Source organism: Mytilus californianus, unplaced genomic scaffold (genome assembly GCF_021869535.1).
Source record: "Mytilus californianus isolate M0D057914Y unplaced genomic scaffold, xbMytCali1.0.p SCAF_15, whole genome shotgun sequence".
In the NCBI taxonomy this organism is placed as follows: Eukaryota; Metazoa; Mollusca; class Bivalvia; order Mytilida; family Mytilidae; genus Mytilus; species Mytilus californianus.
The window spans coordinates 4,041,801-4,064,594 of record NW_026262637.1 but is presented as its reverse complement, the minus strand read 5'-3'; the positions used below and the strand labels follow the sequence as shown (position 1 = coordinate 4,064,594).

Genomic DNA, 22,794 nt, shown 5'->3' with positions numbered 1-22,794 from the left:
GCAAAAAAACAACCTTGACCATTGTCATTATCTGTCCCCAGATCTTCACGATATGTTTATTAATGACATTGTACCTTTTAGACTTAAGTCGATTAGTATTCATCACATCCACATGAAATTACATTCATCACCTCATCCGAAACATTATTCTTTGTACCATTTATATATTAGAACCTTTTTGTTTTCTATGATATTTTTTATGTCTGTTCGACTCATTAGTTTTGATTCCTCTTTTTGTATCATGCACCTCTTTTTTTAATTCCTTTTCAAATTAATACGACCTTAAAACCAATATATCGGATATTCGCCATCACATATTTTTTAAACTTTTCTGAATTGGAGAAGATATAAGCGAGAAATTTTTCTTTCTTAAATGTTTCCATGCAAATAAATGTCTTGAAGCTATCATTTTAGGCAATATCCTTCACTGTGAATAAGGAATGTCCTTAATACATCCTGACTTTATGATCCGTCTATCTAAAAAGTAAAATAAAAACAAAATACGAACTCCAAGGAAAATTCTAAAAAGAAAGTCTTTTATCAAATGGCAAAATCAAATGCTCAAACACATTAAACGAATGGAAAACAACACTGTCATATTCCTATCTTGGTACAGGCATTTACTTATGTAGAAAATGGTGGATTCTATAGCTAGCTAAACCTCTCACTTGTATGACAGTCGCATAAAATTCCATAATATTGATAACAATGTGTGAACAAAACAAACAGACATAATCTTCTTATTTTTATATATGATATATAGAAATGTCAAAATAGGGGTACAGCAGTCAACATTGTGTTATCATCTTAATCACTATAAAACAAACAACTATCTCAACAAAGACAAAATGGCATATAGACAAATTCCATAAGAAATATTTTAAAACAAGAATACAAAAAATGACCAGAGAACAATAACACATTGGCAGGATCTATACGTATCGAGTATCAATTCTAGTCCTATAGGTTGCACTTCTGTGAATATAGACAATGCAATTTCCCATAGGAACTCCTTTTACGGCTAGACTTTGACATTTTCACTATGAGGCATAGAAATACTATCTGGGAACCATTACGTAAACAAAACAAAATTTCTATGAATATTATATATCTCCCCAAAAGGGGCGTGGTTTGTGAAACAGCTGTATTTAAAAAGTGCAATCTATACTTACATTTATTCAAATAGAAAAATCTTTAAAACACTTTTTCTCACAACAATACTTATTTATCGGAATCAAAGTCTAAAAGAAATCACTGCATATGCTCTAACTTTTCTTTCACAGCACATTTAATACCCCCACCCCTGTTTTAATTTTTAAAGAATTTGAAAACAAGACTTTAATTATTGTCAGCTTACCGTATGTGCATGTTTTCTGACATAGAATGCCTAAAACATAATTATATGAAATTATTCTGATAACAAATTGACAACATTTTAAAATACTATAAATGTAAAGTTTAGTAGTCAATAATTCCAACATGCCAGATTATATAAATTATCCATTCCTGCCTCTGTCTCCAGTCGATATCTAACTTTATGCCAATTTATCTATAAAAGTTCGCAATTTCTGCCTCAAATGGTCAGTTTAGAAATCTTTTCACTGTATGATCTAGGAGTGAAAGATCTAAGATTCCAATGCTATCTTGCAAAGTTGATCATATGTGGATTTGTTTATTCAACTGCGCATACAAATCAAACACAGACACATGAGTCAAACTCCTAGATACAACCAGTATACACTTCACACATTCAAAGACCACATACTTAAAACGTTTCATATTGTTTGGTATGCATTAACAAATACAAAATTGACAATATCCTGTAGATTGTGACTACTAAATTTACATCACTAATTCCTGTACAGCTGAAACAAGAAGATTGATGAAAACGAGATACAGACTGTAAAACAAGATAAAAACAAGTCTGGAAATGACAACCCGAGAAACAAATACAAGCAAATTAAACATCAGGAACAAAAAACAACTCAAACAATCATACTGGCATTACACAGAAAATATTGTTCAACCAAAACCTGAGGAAAACAGCTTTTCTAAAATGAAAAATATTTGGTCTTATATTAAAACCAACACAAAACTGACTAAGGGGAAACTTGTAATAGACACATGCACAGAACAGAAATACAATGCTCTCAACAGGCAGATTCAATCAGTTTTATCAGAACCATAATCATTGCTATTGAATTTGAAAACAGTCAGTACATACAACAGAAAACAGTTTACCCTATCATTCAAAACATAAATATAACCATCCAAGGTATCTCCAAACTACTTTAAATTTAAATCTGTTAAAGGCAAGTGGACCCGATGAACTTTAACCACGCCTCCTTAGGGGATAGCACATGAAATATTACCTAATCTATGCCTTATACATGTTATATGCCAGAAATCATTAGACACTGGCGGAGTCCCCACTGACTAACGAAATGCACCTGTCTCCCTTTTTGCAACAAAGGATCCATATATAATTCAAAGAATTATAGACCTATTTCCTTAACATGCAAATGTTCCAAAATTATGGAACATGTTGCAGTTAGTTCGATCATGAGCGAGCAGACATCCATAACATCCTGTAGTCCCTGCGACACGGTTTTCGAAAAATAGATCAAGTGAAACTCAGTTTTTGGAATTCATAGATGATGTCACTAAAATATTGAAAATGCAAAACAAACTATTTTTGTTTTACATCAATGACATAAACGTTGGCTTAAATTCCAGCATATGCCTATTTATAAACAACACAATTACTTATCTGGTAATAAAATCTAACAGTGATTGCGAAACCATTCAAAACGATACACTAGGTATTTGGGAACACACTTGGATAATGGCTTTTCATCCTGACAAGTTAAATGTTCTTTCCATCTGCCGAAACATAAATCCATTCGTATACGCTCATTACACATTCTTGAACATGTTGACAAGGAAAAATACCTAGGCGTGACAATTCAGTCAGACCTAAAATGACACAGTCACATAAACATCTGTAATAAAACTAACAGCACACTAAGTTTTCTTAGAAGGAATCTTAACATCAATTCCACCTCCGTAAAGCAACAGGCATATAAATCTTTAGTCAGACCATCACTATAAAATGCCTGTACAATCCTTGACCCTTATTTTACTGAGGATATATACAAACTTGAAAAAGTACAAAGAATAGTTGTTAGATTTGTCAATAACCGACACAGAAACACCTTGCACACAGACAAACAGACGCACGCCTTGTCATGTTTTTATGACATTTCATATCAACTCATTGCAATCACAAAAAAGACAGACTAATACAACCGCTCATACAGTCCCAGAACATGAACACACTCTCATACCAAATTTCATGCTGCAGAAAACAAATACGTCAACTATCATGCTCCCACAAACGTTTAAAAACTGGAACAATCTTCCTCTGAGAATTGTGATGAGCAACTCTGTAGAGTCGTTCAAATCAGCTGTCTCAACCTAAACATACCGTCATTAAATTTATCATGTGTAAATCGTTTTATTGTAATGCAAAAAACGGAATAAAAATGTGCTCTGTGTAAATATATTATGTTTGCACTAAGCCATGCGTAGTACAAGTAGCATAATCTTCAACGTGTTGAAGCCGGTCAATACAAAGTAGAAGGTCAATTAAAGGCAGTATAGCAACACGTACATGTATACACCAATGTGTAATCACCAATGAACGACGGGTTATTTTCTTTAATTTAAAGATTTTGATATTACGACCTGAACGTATTATGCTTTGAAATTTTGTTGTACTGTTCTTTTTAGCATATTTTGAGTATGTATATTCTGAATAAGACTTACGTTTTATCTATCCACAGGGCGATTAACACATTTTATGAAGGTTTCATTTATACTTTTATACAATTTGTTCGTTTTTAGATCCTTCTTTTTTATGTATGTGTGTGTCATTATATTTTATGCCAAACAAATCAGTATTTTTATATCTATATTGTATGACAAAATATCCTGTATATGTTGCTCTTCCTCATGTACATGTATTATGTTTATAATTTAATTCAATTTAAATTAATCTAAGAGCTATGAGAACCTCTTTCAAATTATTCTGGCATACTTCATGAATAACAAAAAATGTTAAACTTTACTTGTTTCATGCTTATAGCTTTACATTTTTCTTTTTCCTCAGAAGAACTTCAAACTCAAATCACAGAAAACAATTCTTCTTCTTTTGAAATGACTGTGGCAATGAACAAGACATCACAAAATACAGGTACGATAACAAATTATTCTCAATAGAAAAAAAAAACATATGATGTATTTAAGAATTATCATTCAAACATCAAAACATCAGATCATCAATTCCTTTAGGTAAGCTAATTACAAAAAGTTTGCTAAAAAGAGTAACGTATGAAAGACAAAAACTGAAAAGGCCAAAAGAGAACAGCCAAATTTGGCTAAGGTTAAATTTGCATGAGAATGTGGTAGTGATAAAATTTGTGTACTGGAAATATGAGGAAAAAAGTATTATAAGAAATATTGCAACAACCGGAGGACTGGCTATTTGGCGGATGGTATCCTCGGGGAACTGTCCGACAGCGGTACCGATCCAAAAGTAGTAAAAAACACAAACACCACACAGTCAGAAACAAATTAGTAAATACTATGGCCGACACACCCATACATAATCACCAGACAGACATGGTAATCAGTCTTGAAAAAAAAAAAACATAGTCAATGTATTAGTGAAAATTGGGGTTTGGACTTATTCCAGCTTTCATCAACTACGTGTTCTCTTTGATCGGTAGTTTGTTTCTAATTGTATTATGGTTAGTAACGGTTAGGTGAGTCAAATAATTTCCAACTTATGTTTACAATTAATTCGTCTATACAACTGTAATAAATGATACGATTTTCCGGAGTTTACATTTCTTATCATGATTTGCTTGATAGAGGTTTGCTTCTAACAATGAAGCTATCAAACCAAGAGTTCCGAGTGGTGAAGTTGAAATTATCTCTTCGAAATTTTACGGACGCCATCAAGAATTGGTTGACCGTAATGGAATATCTGTTTCACAGATGACGACGCATATGTTTCAATTGTCTTAACCACAATACCGTCCTCTTATACGCAAATGCGACCTGCCAAATTAGACTTATCACCGGGTTTGTACTTACATGAGCAACACGAAAGGTGTCACATGTGGAGCAGGATCTGATTACTCTTCCGGAGCACCTGTGATCACCCCGTTTAGTTTTCTATGTTGGTTTTTGTATACTGTTGTTTGTCTTTTTGGTCGTGTTAAGTTTTTTGCCATGGTATTGTCAGAATGTTTTTGAGATATAAGTTGCATATCCCCTTGGTATCCTTTGCCTCTCCTTTATAGGTTTAAGACACGATTGAACGATCGAAAACATGTTAACCACGCCATATCCTTCATGTGATTGTCGCAAGTCAAAAGTCTGTTATTCAGTGGTTGTCCATTGTTGCTAACTGCCATAATCGTAATTTCTTTATCATTTTAGCATTACCTTCGGTTAATTTTGCAGTATTCATATCTTTTTTTGTTTCAGTGGACGTACAAACAGGAAATGAAGGCACAAAGAATGAATCTTTTTCATTGTTTTCTCCTAATGTAGAAGACACTGTGACAATAAACACGAAGTCGCCAGGTAAAGATAGCATTATATGAAGTTTGTTCGGAAAGTATTTAATGTAAACACATTCTAAATTCGTTATTCTGTCACTTAATATTTCTACCATAGAGTCATCGAGTATCACTAACTCGGTGCTTTTGTACTAACATGGTAATATTTTCTTTTTGAAATTTCAGTTGAAAAATATGTTAAATCCTAAGTACATCCTTTTCTTTAGCTGTTTTTTGTGTCCTTTATGGTGTTGTTTTTGGTTTATTGCTCTTCAACTTTGTCTACTTCTAGATTAACTATATTCGGTTTCGAGCCCAACCTGATCAGAAACCAATTTTTATCCCCAGTTTCGTGTGGGGTTCGTGTTGCTCATTCTTTAGTTTTTCTATTTTGTGTTTTGTGTACCATTGTTTGTATGCTGGTCTTTTTCTTTTTTAGCCATGGCGTTGTCAGTTTTATTCGACTTAAGAAATTGAATGTCCCTTTGGTATCTTTCGCCTCTCATTTCGAAATGCGCACATGTGCCTGAAATTAAATTCGACATCTTCTAATTTCGTATTACAATTCTGTCTGTGATATTATTGAATGTCAGAACAGCACCGTGAATTATATTTTGACTTTCATTCAGAGTCGCGTTTGTAGCTAAGTATACATAATATGTGTTTTGAGAGGTTACTATTATTAGATACGTTGATGTTTTGATTGGGTATTCAACAGTCATCAGTGATCAGGCATGCTGTTTCATTGTATTTTTGAGAAATTGTATTTTTTACCGATTAACATATTTACCTGACTAGTTTTTGGAGTATTGTTTCGTGTTAATCTGTTGAATTAAAATTTAATGTTAAATATATTCCGTTATTGGGCTTTTTAGAATCACTGTGCACGAAATTAAATTCGTAATTTGTGTTATGTTTATGTAATGTTGTATTTTTTCTGCTTTAGCAATGGGAATTACAACCATTGACTACAGCAATTCAAATCATATTGTTACGCCCCGCTGTAGTACGAGTGGTGTTAATATAATGGAATTTTATGTGACTGTCATACAAGTGAGAGGTTTAGCTAGCTATAAAACCAGGTTAAATCCACCATTTTCTACATAAGAAAATGCCTGTACCAAGTCAGGAATATGACAGTTGTTTGTTATCCATTCGTTTGATGTGTTTGAGCTTTTGATTTTGCCATTTGATTGGGGAATTTCCTTTTTTAATTTTCCTCGGAGTTCAGTATTTTTGTGATTTTACTTTTTACCATGCATAATAACGCCATAGGGATAAACACAATGTAGAAATCAGTAAAGAATGCTGTTACTACGCATACACACATCACAAAAAAAACACACCATGCATCATTCAGTAAAGAGTGTTGTTACTATTCATGCACACACCTTAGAGATACACAACATGCAGTCAAATACCAGTAAGTCACCATCAAGTAAAGAGTGTTGGTACCACGCATGGACACACAATAGAGATACACAACATGCAGTCAAACACCAGTAAGTCACCACCAAGTAAAGAGTGTTGGTACTATTCATAGACACACCATAGAGATACACATCATGCCGTCAAACACCAGTAAGTCACCACCAAGTAAAGAGTGTTGGTACCACGCATAGACACACCATAGAGATACGCATCATGCAATCAAATACCAGTAAGTCACCACCAAGTAAAGAGTGTTGGTACCACGCATAGACACACCATAGAGATACACATCATGCAGTCAACTACCAGTAAGTCACCACCAAGTAAAGAGTATTGGTACCACGCATAGACACACCATGGTGATACACATCATGCCGTCAAACACCAGTACGTCAGCACCAAGTAAAGAGTGTTGGTACCACGCATAGACACACCATAGAGATACACATCGTGCAGTTAAACACCAGTAAATTACCACCAAGTAAAGAGTGTTGGTATTACGCAAAGATACACCTTAGAGATACATATTATGTCGTCAAACACCAGTAAGTCACCACCAAGTAAAGAGTGTTTGAACCACGCATAGACACACCATAGAGATACACACCATGCAGTTGAACACCAGTAAGTCACCACCAAGTGTAAAGAGTGTTGATACCACGCATAGACACACCATAGAGATACACATCTTGCCGTCAAACACCAGTAAGTCACCACCAAGTAAATAGTGTTGGTACCACGCATAGACACACCATAGAGATACACAACATGCAATCAAATACCAGTAAGTCACCACCAAGTAAAGAGTGTTGGTACCACGCATAGACACACCATAGAGATACACAACATGCAGTTAAACACCAGTAAGTCACCAACAGGTAAAGAGTGTTAGAATAGAGATACACATCATGCCGTCAAACACCAGTAAGTCATCACCAAGTAAAGAGTGTTGGTACTACGCATAGACACACCATAGAGATACACATCATGCAGTCAAACACCAGTTAGTCACCACCAAGTAAAGAGTGTTGGTACCGGTAAGTCACCATCTTGTAAACTGGGGCTACAACAAAATTTAATTAAACAGACAACGCCCAGAAAATGGAGGTATAACTATTTCAGTGCATCGATGAGTTAACATCTATGTTCATTCTTAAACATTTTTTTAAATATGTTTATTCTGAATAAACTCGGGATGGTTAAATCATAGTATATACAGTTCGCCTTTTATATTAGACGACATTCCTCTTACCTCATGTGTGTGTTTGTGTTTGTGTCAAAAATATTTTCTTGGTAGAGACGACACGGAAGGTTATGAGAAGAAATGAAAGCAAAGAAAAATATTCTTTTTCATTGGTTTCTCAGCAAATGAATGAAACTATAAATTTGAACATGACATTGTCAGGAAAAGGTATGATAAAATAATGGTTACTGTTATTATGAAATATGTCTTGTTTTGATTATTCGGATTACACCTAAACATCAGGTACACACATTTTGGTGGTGAAGTCTATAGCATAATTTACCCGTTTGTAATCTTGCAACGAATTTAATATACCACAAAAAATGGTTGCACATTCCGTAACGGTACGTGCAGACTTATCAGTATTGATAGATATTCTGCCTTTTCATGTTAGGGTCAATATGGGCAATTAAATTCAGTTAGGCGATAATGGTATCAGTTTCTCTGCAAATGTATGGTAGCTCTTACCGAAACTGAGACATTTATTCATGTATGTTTTTTTTTTTCAGGTGGGCAATTGCAATTCATTTTCCCGTAAAATCCCTAACAGTGAAAAGTAATGAATAATGTAACTTTCAGAACATTTCCTCCATAAATCTGATCACTTTATAAAAACAAAACTATTTCCACGGTTTATTTTTTAAGCTCAAATCTACATATTTATTTTCATATCACATAAGCTCGATACACCAGCTTTCCAGCTCAAGTATATCAATTTTTTAAATCAAAGTATCAACAATAAGTGTATGGCGGTCTTATCTTTTCCCTATTTATAAAGTTGAGATCCTCATCCCCAGGTCCATTAGGGATATTGAGTCATACACATTGCCGAAAATATTCTACGAAATGTTATACCAATCTGAAATAAATTAAGCTCATATTTTAAAGCGACCATGCTTCTTACTGTTCAATATCTCTTTTATAGGAAAAAGAAAGCACAAACACCATATGTTACCAACTGACATTTTAAAAAGTAACTGTTAATTTTTATAGCTGACTTTGTCATTCATATAGCTGCATTATTATACTAACTTTAAAGAAATCATAATTTTTCCTTGATAAATTATGAAAAAAATATAAAAGACAACACCAGATTTAAGGAATGTTTTACTCTAAATGTTTTCTTTCCTTTCAAGGGAAACATCGATATGATTCTATTACGGTACAGATCATCAACGGACTTTTCTTATTTATTTTTTTTTTATATCCGCCAATTAATAACCATTTTAGGGTACTTTTAATGAACTGGTAACCAAGCATATCATCGTGTTATTAATGCTTAGCAACAAATCAGATTAAAAAAAATATCAGTAGTGTTGCATCATGTACAGCTATATCTAAAAAGGTTATAATGGTTTTTAATTTTAGTTCATTTATATGTTTTGGAGTTTAGTATGACATCCATTTTCACTGAACTAGTACACATTTATGTTTAGGGGCAACCTCAAGCCCGCCTCCAGGTGTGGGATTTTCACGCTGTGTTGAAGACCCATTGGTGGTATTCGGCTGTTTTATGCTCTTTGGTCGGGTTGTTGTCTCTTTGACACATACCCCATTTCCATTCTCAATTTTATAAAAACTTTACAGTTACAATTACCATCCGCATGACCTTAACATAAATTCCTTATTCAACACAAATATGACACCTTAAACCACCATAAAATATGTCTGGTTACCTCATTTAACAGAAAAGGAGTTCAAATTGTATTTCAAGGAAAGTTATGATAAGTTGTAACACAAAATGACAAATGTTCTACTACGGTCATATTACATGTTGACAAGGAAAAATACCTAGGCTTGACAATTCAGTCAGACATAAAATGGTACAGTCTCATAAACAACATCTGTAATAAGGCTAAAAGTACACTAGCTTTTCTCAGAAGGAATCTTAAAATCAATTCCAAACTCCGTAACGGAACTGGCATTTACATTTTTAGTCAGACCATCACTATAATATGCCTGTTCAGTCTGGGACTATTACTTTACTGATGATATAAACAAAATAGAAAGAGTACACAGAAACACATCAAGTATTAGTGACATGATAAATCACCTAAAATAAAGAGACCTTGCACACAGAAGAACAGACGCATGCCTTGTCATGTTTTATAAAATATCATATCAACTCATTGCAATCACAAAATAGACAGACCAATGCAACCGCTCAGATAATCCCGGAACATGCACACACGTGTACTCTCATACAAAATGCAGAAAAACAAATACGTCAATAATAATTTTTCAACGTACGTACGGTAAAAACCTGGAACAGCCTTTATCTGGTCAATGTGATGAGCGATTCTCTAGAGTCGTTCAAAAACAGTTGTCTCGACCTACACCTACAGTCAATAAATTTATCATGTGTAAATAGTTTTATCCTAACATAAAAAAAAAAATGTGCACTATGTAAAAATGTTCGAAGGCCGTACTTTTACCTATAATTGTTTACTTTTAACACATTGTGACTTGGATGGAGAGTTGTCTTATTTGCACTCATACCACATCTTCTTATTTATATTTATAGAATTAAGTTTGTTAATAATTCAAAAATTATTAAATTTTAATGTATATATACGTTTGCAATAAGCCATGCGTAGTACAAGTGACATAAACTTCAACGTGTTGAAGGCGGTCAATTCAAAGAAGACGGTCCATTAAAGGCAATGTAACCACACATATACACCAATGTGTCTTCAGCAATGAACGACGTGTTATTTTCTTCGGTTCAAAGATTTTGATATCACGACCTAAACGTATTCCGATTTAAACTTTTGTTGTACTTTTGCATTTTTATCCTCTTTCTTTTTAGCATATTTTGAGTATGTATATTTTGAATAAAACTTACGTTTCATCTATCCACAGGGCGATTAACACATTTTATGAAGGTTTCATTTATACTTTTATACAATTTGTTCGTTTTAAGATATTTCCTTTTTATGTATGTGTGTGTCATAATATTTTATGCCAAAAAAAATCAGTATTTTTATATTTTTATTATATGTCAAAATATCCTGTATATGTTGTTCTTCCTCATGTACATGTTTATATTTATAATCTAATTTAATTTAAATTAATCTAAGAGTTATCAGAACCTCTTTCAAATTATTCTGGCATACTTCATGAAATCAAAAAATGTTAAACTTTACTTTTTTCATGCTTATAGCTTTACATTTTTATTAAAATTTTCTTTTTCCTCAGAAGAAGTTCAAAATCAAATCACAGAAAACAATCCGTCTTCTTTTGAAATGACTGGGGCAATGAACAAGACATCTCAAAAAACAGGTACGATAACAAATTATTCTTAATAGAAAAATACATATGATGTATTCAAGATAAGAATTACATTCAAACATCACAACATCAGATCATCAATTCCTTTAGGTACGCTAATAACAACAAGTTTGGAAAAAAGAGTAACGTTTGAGAGACAACAACTGAAAGTGGCAAACGAGAACAGTCAAATCTAGCTGAGGTTACTTTGCATGAGAATGTGGTAATGATAAAATGTGTGTACTAGAAATATGAGGACAAAAAAAGTATTATAAGAAATATTGCAACAACCTTAGGACTGGCTATTTGGCGGAAAGTATTCTCGGGGAACTGTCCACCAGCGGTACCGATCCAAAAGTAGTAAAAAACACAAACACCACACAGTCAGAAATAAATAAGTAAATAATATGGCCGCCACACCCATACATAATCAACAGACAGACATGGTAATAAGTCTGAAAAAAACATAGTAAATGTATTAGTTAAAATTGGGGTTTAAACTTTGTCTAGTTTTCATCAACTACGTGTTCTCTTTGATCGGTAGTTTGTTTCTCATTGTATTATGGTTAGTAATGGTTTTGGTGAATCAAACAATTTCCAACTGATATTTACAATTTATTCTTCTATACAACTGTTATAGTTGATACGATATTCTGGGGTTCGCATTTCTTATCATGATTTGCTTGATAGAGGTTTGCTGCTCGCAAGGAAGCTATTAAACTAAGAGTTCCGAGTGGTGAAGTTGAAATCATCCCTTCGAAATTTTACGGACGCTATCACGATTGGTTGTCCGTAATGGAATATCTGTTTCACAGATGACGACGCATAGGTTCCAATTGTCGTAACCAAAATACCGTCCTCTTATCAGCGAAATCGACCTACCGAATTAGACTTATCACCGGGTTTGTACTTACATGAGCAACACGAAAGGTGTCACATGTGAAGCAGGATCTGATTTATCTTCCGGAGCACCTGTGATCAACCCCGTTTAGTTTTCTATGTTGGTTTTTTGTATACTGTTGTTTGTCATTTTGATCATGTTTCGTTTTTTGCAATGGTATTGTCAGAATGTTTTTGAGTTATAAGTTGCATATCCCCTTGGTATCCTTCGCCTCTTCCTTAAAGGTTTAGGACACGATTGAGCGATCGAAAACATGTTAACCACGCCATATCCTTCATGTGATTGTCGCAAGTCAAAAGTCTGTTATCCAGTGGTTGTCCCTTGTTGCTAACTGCCATAAGCATAATTTCTTTATGATTTTATTATTAAATGCGGTTAATTGTGCAGTATTCATATCTTTTTTTTCAGTGGACGTACAAAGAGGAAATAAAGGCACAAAGTTTGAGTCTTTTTCATTGTTTTCTCCCAATGTAGAAGACACTGTGACAATAAAGACGATGCCGCCAGGTAATGATAGCGTGATATGAATTTTGTTCGGGAAGTATCTAATGGATACACATTCTAAATTCGTTATCTTGTTACTTAATATTTCTACCATAGAGTCACCAAGTATCACTAATTCGGTGCTTTTGTACTAGCATGGTAATATTTTCTTTTTGAAATTTTCAGTTGAAAATATGTTAAAGCCTAAGTACATCCTTTTCTTTAACTGTTTTTTGTATCCTTAATGGTGTTGTTTTTGGTTTATTCTCTTCAACTTTGCCTACTTTCAGATTTACTATATTCGGTTTCGAGCCCAACCTGATCAGAAATTAATTTTCACCCCCAGATTTTGGTGGGGTTCGTGTTGCTCAGTCTTTAGTTTATCTATGTTGTGTTTTGTGTACTATTGTTTGTCTATTGGTCTTTTCTTTTTTAGCCATGGCGTTGTCAGTTTATTTTCGACTTAAGAGTTTGAATGTCCCTTTGGTATCTTTCGCCTCTCTTTTTGGAAATGCGCACATGTGTCTGAAGTTAAATTCGACATCTTCTAATTTCGTATTACAATACTGTCTGTGATAATATTCAATGTCAGAACAGCATCGTGTATGATATTTTGACTTTCATTCAGAGTCGCGTTTGTAGCTTAGTATACATGATATGTGTTTGAGAGGTTACTATGATTAGATACGTTGATGTTTTGATTGTGTATTCAACAGTCTTCAGTGATCAGGCATGCATTTCATTGTATTTTTGAGAAATTGTATTTTGTACCGATTAACATATTTACCTGACCAGTTTTTGGAGTATTTTTTCGTGTTAATTTGTTGAATTAACCTTCAACGTTAAATATATTCCGTTATTGGGGTTTCTAGAATCACTGTGCAAGAAATTAAATTCGTAATTTGTGTTATGTTCATGTAATACTGTATTTTTTCTGCTCTAGCAATGGGTATTACAACCATTGACCACAGCAGTTCAAATCATATTTTTACGCCCAAATAGAGTCATATTTAAAGGTTAACATGCGGCCTTATTTCGTTTGTGCTTTCGGCACCAATCATGTTATGTTTTTTTAAAACCTTTTTTTCAAATTCAAATCGAACATCTCGATATTTTACTGCCTTTTTGTATTATAGTTAGTCATCACGTCGTATTCAAGTATTAATATTTACTAAGTATTATTATTTTAAGTCTGCACAAAAAACAACCCAAACCTAATGTGTTGATACAGTTATAATGGTCATCATTGCATATTAATCTTAATAGCACTACATTAACCTTCCTTGCTATCCAACAACTTTGCATTGACCGTTCAAAAATTATTTTTTATTCGAAATATAATGTGTTTTTAAACGGAATATACACGTGTAGTTGTTGACATTTTTGCTATTTGAATTTAATTAAAAAAATTCGGTATTGGATCTTGGCAAAACTCAAAAGATGAGTATGTTTAAATGCGTTAACGTCTAACATTTTTAACAATAAAGATTGCAGTAAATGGAATAAAATGGATAGGGATATATGTAATCTCTGTATATAGCACTTTATTGCAAATTTGATATCATGTATTATTATCTGTTTAGGGTACCCTTAATCAAAAGATTTAAATGTCCTTGAGGGAGAAGAAAACTCGGGTGAAATGGGTGTAAAAATAAGAAGATGTGGTATGAACGCCAATAAGACAACTCTCCACCAGAGACAAAATGACAAAGACGTTAACAACTTAAGGTCACCACACTGTCCTCAACATATGAGCAAAACCCATACCGTATAGTCAGCTGTAAAAATAAAACCCGAAATGACAAATGTAATACAATTCAAACGAGAAATGTCCTGATTTATGTACAAAACAACGAACAAAAACAAATATGATATACAGCAACAAACGACAACCACTTAACAACATGCACAGGCTCTTGACTTGGGACAGGCACATACTCTCTCTGATGTTCACATTATTGTAATTCCTTGACGATCGGTAAAAACACGGTATATAACCCTTTACTTTAAAATCTAATATTCTTTAATATTATATGTGTAGTGTACTCCGGTTCAAAAGAGTTAAACAGCACCGAAGATGAAGAATTCTCAGGTGATTTTGGTATGTTTAATCTCGTTTTTTTTTATATTAGTATGTTAAATCTCGTTTAATTTTTGATAATGGTATGTTAAATCTCGTTTATTTTTTGATATTGGTATGTAAAATCTCGTTTGCTTTCATTTGTTTCACTAAGTCTAAAACATTCCTTCAGAATATCCCGTTTTATGACCTTTAAACGTCTTTAGAGATTTGTTCGGACCAACACATTGAATCCGGAATCTCTAACGATGCCATAATGTATTCATGGAACAATATCATTTGTCCCGACGTTATCACGACAAGCTTCTAGAAAACACAAATTGATTATTAGATTAACATTTGGTAAGTTTTATATAATATAAAGAAATTGAACATGCCCCTTGGCTGCTCTCACTCGTAAAATGCCTTATTTTTGTGACTCTTACTTATATTTTTCGTTATTATATTTCCATTTTCTATATCATTCTGCACTGTATTTCAAAAAGTGACGTATATCGGTTTTATGACCGCCGTAAAAGACGAAAAACAAACGAAGTCTGACAAGGAGATTTCATTGACGTTATCAAGCTTTATCCAAAGATATTGAGTGTTACACGAAGATTTCATTGACGTTATAAAGTTTTGGCCGACGATATCAAGTGTGACATGGAGATATCATTGACGTTATAAAGCTTTGGCCGACGATATCGAGTGTTACACGGATATATCATTGACTTTATAAAGCTTTGGTCGACGATATCAAGTATGACACGGAAACATCATTGACGTTATAAAGATTTGGCTGACGATATCAAGTCTGACACTGAGATATCGTTGGCGTTATAAAGCTTTGTCCGACGATACCAAGTCTGACACGGAGATATCATTGACGTGAAGCTTTGGCCGACGACATCAAGTGTGACACGGAGATATCATTGACGTAATAAAGCTGTGGCTGACAATATCAAGTGTCACACGGAGATATCCTTGACGTAATAAAGCTTTGACCGACGATATCAAGTTTGACACGGAGATATCGTTGGCGTTATAAGGCTTTGTCCGACGATATTATATTCTTTTTGGTTCGAACGCTGTGCTCACTTGCCAATATGGCTTTATATTGTGACTCATTGTTAATATTTTAACAACATCTACATCTGATAATGTATCCATATAAAAAAAAAGATGTGGCATTATAGAGACGCTTTTTCTCTCTATATACGAAAAATTTTTATGCTTCAAGTTGATTATCGTGTAATCGTTCCTGCTGTTGATATCGTTACAAAAAGCGTAAGTTCAACATAATATATACTTAATCTTTATGGTAATCCTTACTACATTCGAATTTAGGTGTGCTGCTGCCAACTTGCCCGCGATTTTGTGGGCGTAATGGGATAATATTTGTTATAGGAATATGAAATCTTAATCAAAGTAAATCATTTGTAAAAAATACAATTATTATCATTATAGAATCATCAGGATCAAAAAAGTTAAATATGACTGTAAAAGAAGATAATTTTGAGGATATGGACATGTTTGTTGAGATTAGTTGAAATATTTAAAAAGTATTTTTTCCTCTGCAAAAGCAAATATTTTACTGCATTTTGAAATACTATAAGTAAAATCCATTTGAAGGCAAAAAGGTAAAATAACAAAGATACCGAACTCCAAGGGAAATTCAAAACGGAAAGTTCTTTATAAATTGGCAAAATCAAAAGCTCAAACACATCTAACGAATAGAAAACAACTGTCATATTCCTGACTTGGTACAGGCATTTTCTTATGTAGAACATTGTGAATAAAACTAGGTTTTATAGCTAGCTTAGCCTCTCACTTATATGACAGTCGCATATAATTCCATTATATTGACAACAATGTGTGAGCAAAACTAACAGATATAATAGGTTAAAATGTAAAAAATTGGGGTACAGCAGTCAACATTGTAATATTATTTTAATCACTATAAAAACAAATAACTGTTCCAACAAAGAAACACAAAATGGCATATAGACAAATTAAAGTACATAAGCAAAAATGAAAAACAAGAACTCAAAATTGACCATAGCACAATGGCGGGATGTATAAGTACCGATCCACGTCATAAATATATAATAAAAAATGGATAAACAGTAAATGTTAAAAATATACAAGGACAACAATGGGGAACTTTAACACGCAAACAAATGTAAACGTATCAGAGCATAACACAAAAAAAATCAATAATGCTCTCTTCGCCTGAAATAGATGCAATCTTAGTTTTAGTATAATTATATGATTTTATACTAGATATTCAATTCATGCAAATTTCAAAGCACTGGTTAGGATGCGTATACTTCCTGCGGGTACTTTTAGTCCTCCAGAAGCGGTACAAAGTGGGGCAATAAAAACACTTATGATACTTATGCCCGTGTGCACGACACGTATTTCTAGAAAAATCGTCAGGTACGCTGAATACAAAAAAGTAACGTTTGAGAGAAAAAATCTAAAAGGTCCTAAAAAGAACAGTTAAATCCGGCTGAAGTTGAATTTGCATGATAAGGTGAGAGTATAATTGTAAATGTGTGTACTGGAAATGTATAGACAAAAATGTCTTATTTGTATATTGCCAGAACCGAAGCTATTAAGTGGATGGTATCCTCTGGGAGGTGTCCACCAGAGATACCAATCTAGTAGTACTAAAAAAGGGCCACATTTTCATTGTTCAGTTGTTGTGCAGTATGCGTACAAACAGACAGAGAAGCACGCATTATCTAGTTGATATCAGTGTAACCATGCGTACACATATCGACATAAGGACAGGAAGTAGACACTATGCAGCAAAGACTATTGCAACAACGCTCAAAAACACAAATTAAACAGATACCAATCGATTATTATTGGCGCAAACATATCTTCACCTACAAAAAGAGGCGGAAGCTACGAAAGGGACATTCAAAACTCAGAAGTCGAAGAGAAACTGACAACCCCATGGCAAAAAAACGAAAAACGACGAAAAGACAAACAACAGTCAACACTACATAAAAACTAAAAAAAAAACTGAGCAACACGAATACCGCCCAAAATGTTAACCTGGGCTGATCTCAGTTGTTCAGGAAGGGCAAGCAGATCCTTTTCCACATATGGCACCCATCGTGTTGCTCAAAGTAAGTAGAAATTTTGGTTATAAGTCTCTGGAATATCGTATCATGGATATATAGTCCATATGTAGGCGCTGCTGGAATATTACTACATAGAAATGGAAATTCCCAATTGTGAAGCTGAAATCATCCCTTTTGTCGTACAGTTTTGTTCTCACCTGACCGTCATTGTCTGTTTCTTCTACATGTAGGTATTATATACACCTATGATTGCGTTAGTCCGATTTGGTGTATCTAATTTACACCAAGATATTATTGTCAATGCAGAATGATATTTTTCAATAATTTAGGGGGTCTTTCAGCGATTTGACCATATGTTATTGAAAAGCATGATACATGTAGGGTATCCAATTTCTTTAAACGATATCTTGGTGTAGGCAAGATTTGAGGCAGATTTAACTGTATCTGTGATATCCTTAATTTCTAGTTCGATGGGATAGATACGTTCAACATAGTCACTAAACTTTGAATTATTCAATAAAAGGACATCATCTATAAAGCGGAACGTGAAGTTAAAGGATAATGCTAGTTTCTTTTTATTCTTGATGAGAATCTCCTGCATGAAGTCTACTTTATATATATATCAAGGCACAAGTCGTCAAAAAGAGGAGCACAGTTGGTTTTAATAGGAATGCCGATAGTTTGTTCCAAAATATGTCCTCCAAACGTTACCAAAATGTTGTCAATAAAAACAATCGATATATAGTCAATCCTGTATTAAGCTGTCACTCATAGAAAGTATCAAAAGTGATCGCTCAAGAGGGTGGTTCCGAAACAATTCCGACATCGCACATGGCCGGGACTGGGGCAAATTGTTTAAGTGTTTTCAATCTGATGAGTTATCGTTCGTGTGCAAGACGAGTTTAAAATGACAATTCCGGCGCTCTAAATTTGAAGAAAAACATTCAAAATAGTAAATAGTCGATGATACGGTCGCGGGTTTAAATGGAAACTGAAAGAAGTGGAACACGAGAAATTCACAATTTCACCTCTTATTGCACCATCTTAAACTGGCTATTATTCTCATTCTGACCTCAATACTGAACATATGTTTTTTCGTCATGATTATAATATGGTTGTAAAAAAACATAAAAATGACGTTGTTAAAAGTTGAAATGACGATTTCGTGCGAAAATTAGATAACTGCAGACCACGTTAGACAGGAGACCGATGAAAAGAGTTACATTATATAGAGTAAAAGTTTAAGAGAGTCTGAAAGTGACCTATAGATGCAGGTGACCGCTGAAACGAGATGACCGTTAAAGCAGGGTGACTGTATATATATATATATATATATATATAAATATCAGCACAACAATGTTAAATCTGCAAATTTGCGGAAGCATACTTCATATGCAGGCATTGCTGGTATGTTGCAACACAGAAATGAAAAGTTCACACTGGGAAAATTGAAATCATCTGTTTTGTTAATCTCTCAACCGTTCCGTAAATTTCTGGATATAAGTCAAGGTATGAGGAAGACTGAACTTTATCTGTGCTTTCTTTTATTTCAAGTTCAATGGGATACAACATAGTCACTAAATTTCGAATTATTGAGTGAGAAGTCATCATCTTTATAGCGAAATGTGAAGTTTAAGGATAATGCTTGCTATTTGTTATTCTTTCTAAGAAGCTCCTGTATGAAGTCTGCCTCATATGAATAAAGGAACAAGTCGACAAGAAGAGGGGCACAATTTCGTTTCCAAATGGATGCCGATTGTCTTTTGAAAAAAACGTCTTCCAAACATAACAAATATGTTGTCAATAAAAGAAATCAGGCATCTGGATGATTTCAGTTTCGGAGAATTCCTTTTTACAATCAGAGTAATGTTTTTTACAGATGATTTATATCTTCCTTAAACAAGATATTTGTATCAACGTTGGACATTCTTTTTATGAAACAAAGTTGGACTAATTATTTCAATCTGTCTTGAAGTTTAGCATGGGGGATACTGGTATAAAGGGAAGAGAGATGTTATTTTTTTGGTATCCACATTTGATTCACTCCGCCCCTAGAGTAGGTAGTTTTACAGTATCTCTGAAGCTCCGATTTCATTGGTGACAAAATGGATGAAATACAAAGAGTCATTGTAACAACAAGTGGGAACACAAAACGGCTACCATTTAAAAAATGCGTAATATCCAGATGTACAAACACAAGTTCGAAATACAAAACAAGTGGTATATGCAATAAAGTAAAAGAGAATGGTAACCCAGGCAGCTTGAATCACACACAGAAATACATCATCAAATAAATAGTTTAGTACGCACAGTCACACAAATTACACAGAACCAATCGAGGAGATCATGCGGTCTCAACAAAGTCAAACGCCGTAAACAGTGGCTAAAGTATACACACCATATAGGCAGCATCGTGCTTATCATGTTGTTAAACCACGCAAAAAACAACATACAGACACAATCAGGGATATAGTGTAAAAACACACGTACAAACACTACGCAGTCAGAAACAATTTAGTAAATAGTGTGACCTCCACACCAACACAAAATATTAATCACTCGTACAATCACCGGATAAACATGGTTAACAGTCTGGGAAAATACTGTTAATGTATTTGATAAAATTCGGGCTTGAACTTTGTCTAGCTTTCAGTAACTGCAAGCAGTCTTCGATCGGTAGGTTTTTTTTTATTTGTTGGTTGTATCGTACTTAGTACCGGTTTGATGAGTCAAACCCTTTCCAAAAGATTTTTAGGATTTGTTCTTCTATTTTGCAGTGTCACAACTATTTTAGGTTAAAGGCAGCATTGACAAGCCAAAACACGTTTAACCACGGAACACCCTCCATATGCCTGTCAGAAGTATCTATTCCAGTGGTTGCCGTTTGTTGCTGACTGCCATAATTGTTTCTCCTATTTTAGCATTAACTACGGTTACTTTAAATTTTGCATAATTTATTTTTATTTACTTATTGCAGTGGATGTAGAAGGAAAACGTGAAGGCACAAATGAGTCATTTTCCTTTTCAACCTTTACGGAAGACACTGTGACCATGGTGACAATGAACACGAGATCTCCAACTGCAGGTAATAATAATATGATATGAAATTTATTCTGGAAATATACGATGTAGTAAACATTTGGATTACATTCAGACATCAAGTCGAAATATATATAGTTACTTCACTTATACTTAAAATGGGGAATGTTGGTATAAAGGGTAGATAGATGGGTTTAAACTGTTGAAAGAGGAAAAAGACCTTGATTGCATGTATTCTAATAGATCTTTTGATTTTTTATACGCAGTATACGAAGTTCGTATTATATTGCTTCCGTGTGAAACATATTCAATTCACAGATATCATCAATCAAGAATGTTCTTGCAAATAAACTAAACCGCATATGATTCTTAAATTTTATTTTGTTAACTGGTTATTGTAAGACAAACTGCGCTCTTGTTTTGAGAGAGTGTTGTATGACAAGCTGAGGACCGGTCTCGGTACTTTTGAAGTTCATTCTATTCCCTCAGTAGTTTCTATTTCTTACTTTAATTTGTCTCTCCCTAATCAATTACGATCATGTAAAATATAACACATCTGATGTTTACCTCTGTAAAATTGTAATGTTTAACAATGATGTAGTTGCTAGAGAGAGGTGACAGATACCGAAGGGACATTCAAACTCATAAGTCAAAAATAAACTGACAACGCCATGGCTAAAAAAGAAAAAGACCAACAGAAAAACAATAGTACACAAAACACAACATAGAAAACTAAAGACTGAGCAACACGAACCCCACCAAAACTCCCGGTGATCTCAAGTGCTCCAGAAGTATAAGTAGATCCTGCTCCACATGTAGCACCCGTCGTGTTGCTCATGTTAGTTTAAACTTGTTTTTTTAGTATCGTACTTTCATTTGACAGAGAACGTCACTGCGAAAACACATGCAACAAAGAAGGAACCTGAAAATGGTGCTCTCCAGAGGAGATCAGTTTTGATATGGATTATTGGCTGCTGTATTATGTCTGTTTGGTCTTTATCTAGTTGAGGATGGTTGATTAATAGAACAGATATATAGTACCAAGAAGAAAACTTTTGCTTTAACTTTATTTAATTTATTTTAGCTCTAGATAAAATGATCACAAAATTGACTTTATATCTTTGATTTTTAAAGAATTAAGCTATAATGAATTGATTATGAAAATCAACAAAATGAATACTTGGGATTTGTTGATTTTTTTTTCTTGTAAATAATGTCCATAGTAGCAGTTATTTTGGTTTTTTTTGGACAAATGACTTTTCAGATATCCTGGTGAAATTATACATGTTGTTTTCTATTTACTGGTTGATATATAAAATAATGAGAGGATGTATGATTGCCAATGACACAACTATAGGTCACCATACGGCCTTAAAATGAGCAATAACCATACCGCATAGTCAGCTATCAAGTGCCCAGATATGACAACATGTGGTTGTCATTTTTACTACATGAGTTTGTACCCTTGGTTTCTTTATCCTATTTTTTTCTATCATAAAACTGGTATTTTTATCATTTTACACACTAAAGGTTTGCAGGTCGCATATCCACAGAATCTACAAAGTCTTGTTTTTGTTTTGTTTTAGAGGGATGTAAAAGCTTTGAGCATACGCATATTTATTGTATGAAGCTCTGACTAG

At 33.8% G+C, this 22,794-nt stretch overlaps 1 protein-coding gene across 1 annotated transcript; it reads left to right on the top strand.

Annotated features, from left to right (window-relative positions):
• The first annotated feature begins 4,173 nt into the window (after positions 1–4,173).
• LOC127725230 (uncharacterized) lies at positions 4,174–22,265 on the top strand. The gene is made up of 7 exons (XM_052232089.1): positions 4,174–4,255; positions 5,557–5,655; positions 11,503–11,586; positions 12,884–12,982; positions 15,000–15,059; positions 21,093–21,200; positions 22,038–22,265. The coding sequence occupies exons 1-7, from the start codon at positions 4,219–4,221 to the stop codon at positions 22,160–22,162; spliced, it is 612 nt and encodes a 203-aa protein (XP_052088049.1). The 5' UTR covers positions 4,174–4,218; the 3' UTR covers positions 22,163–22,265.
• Positions 22,266–22,794: the final 529 nt, after the last annotated feature.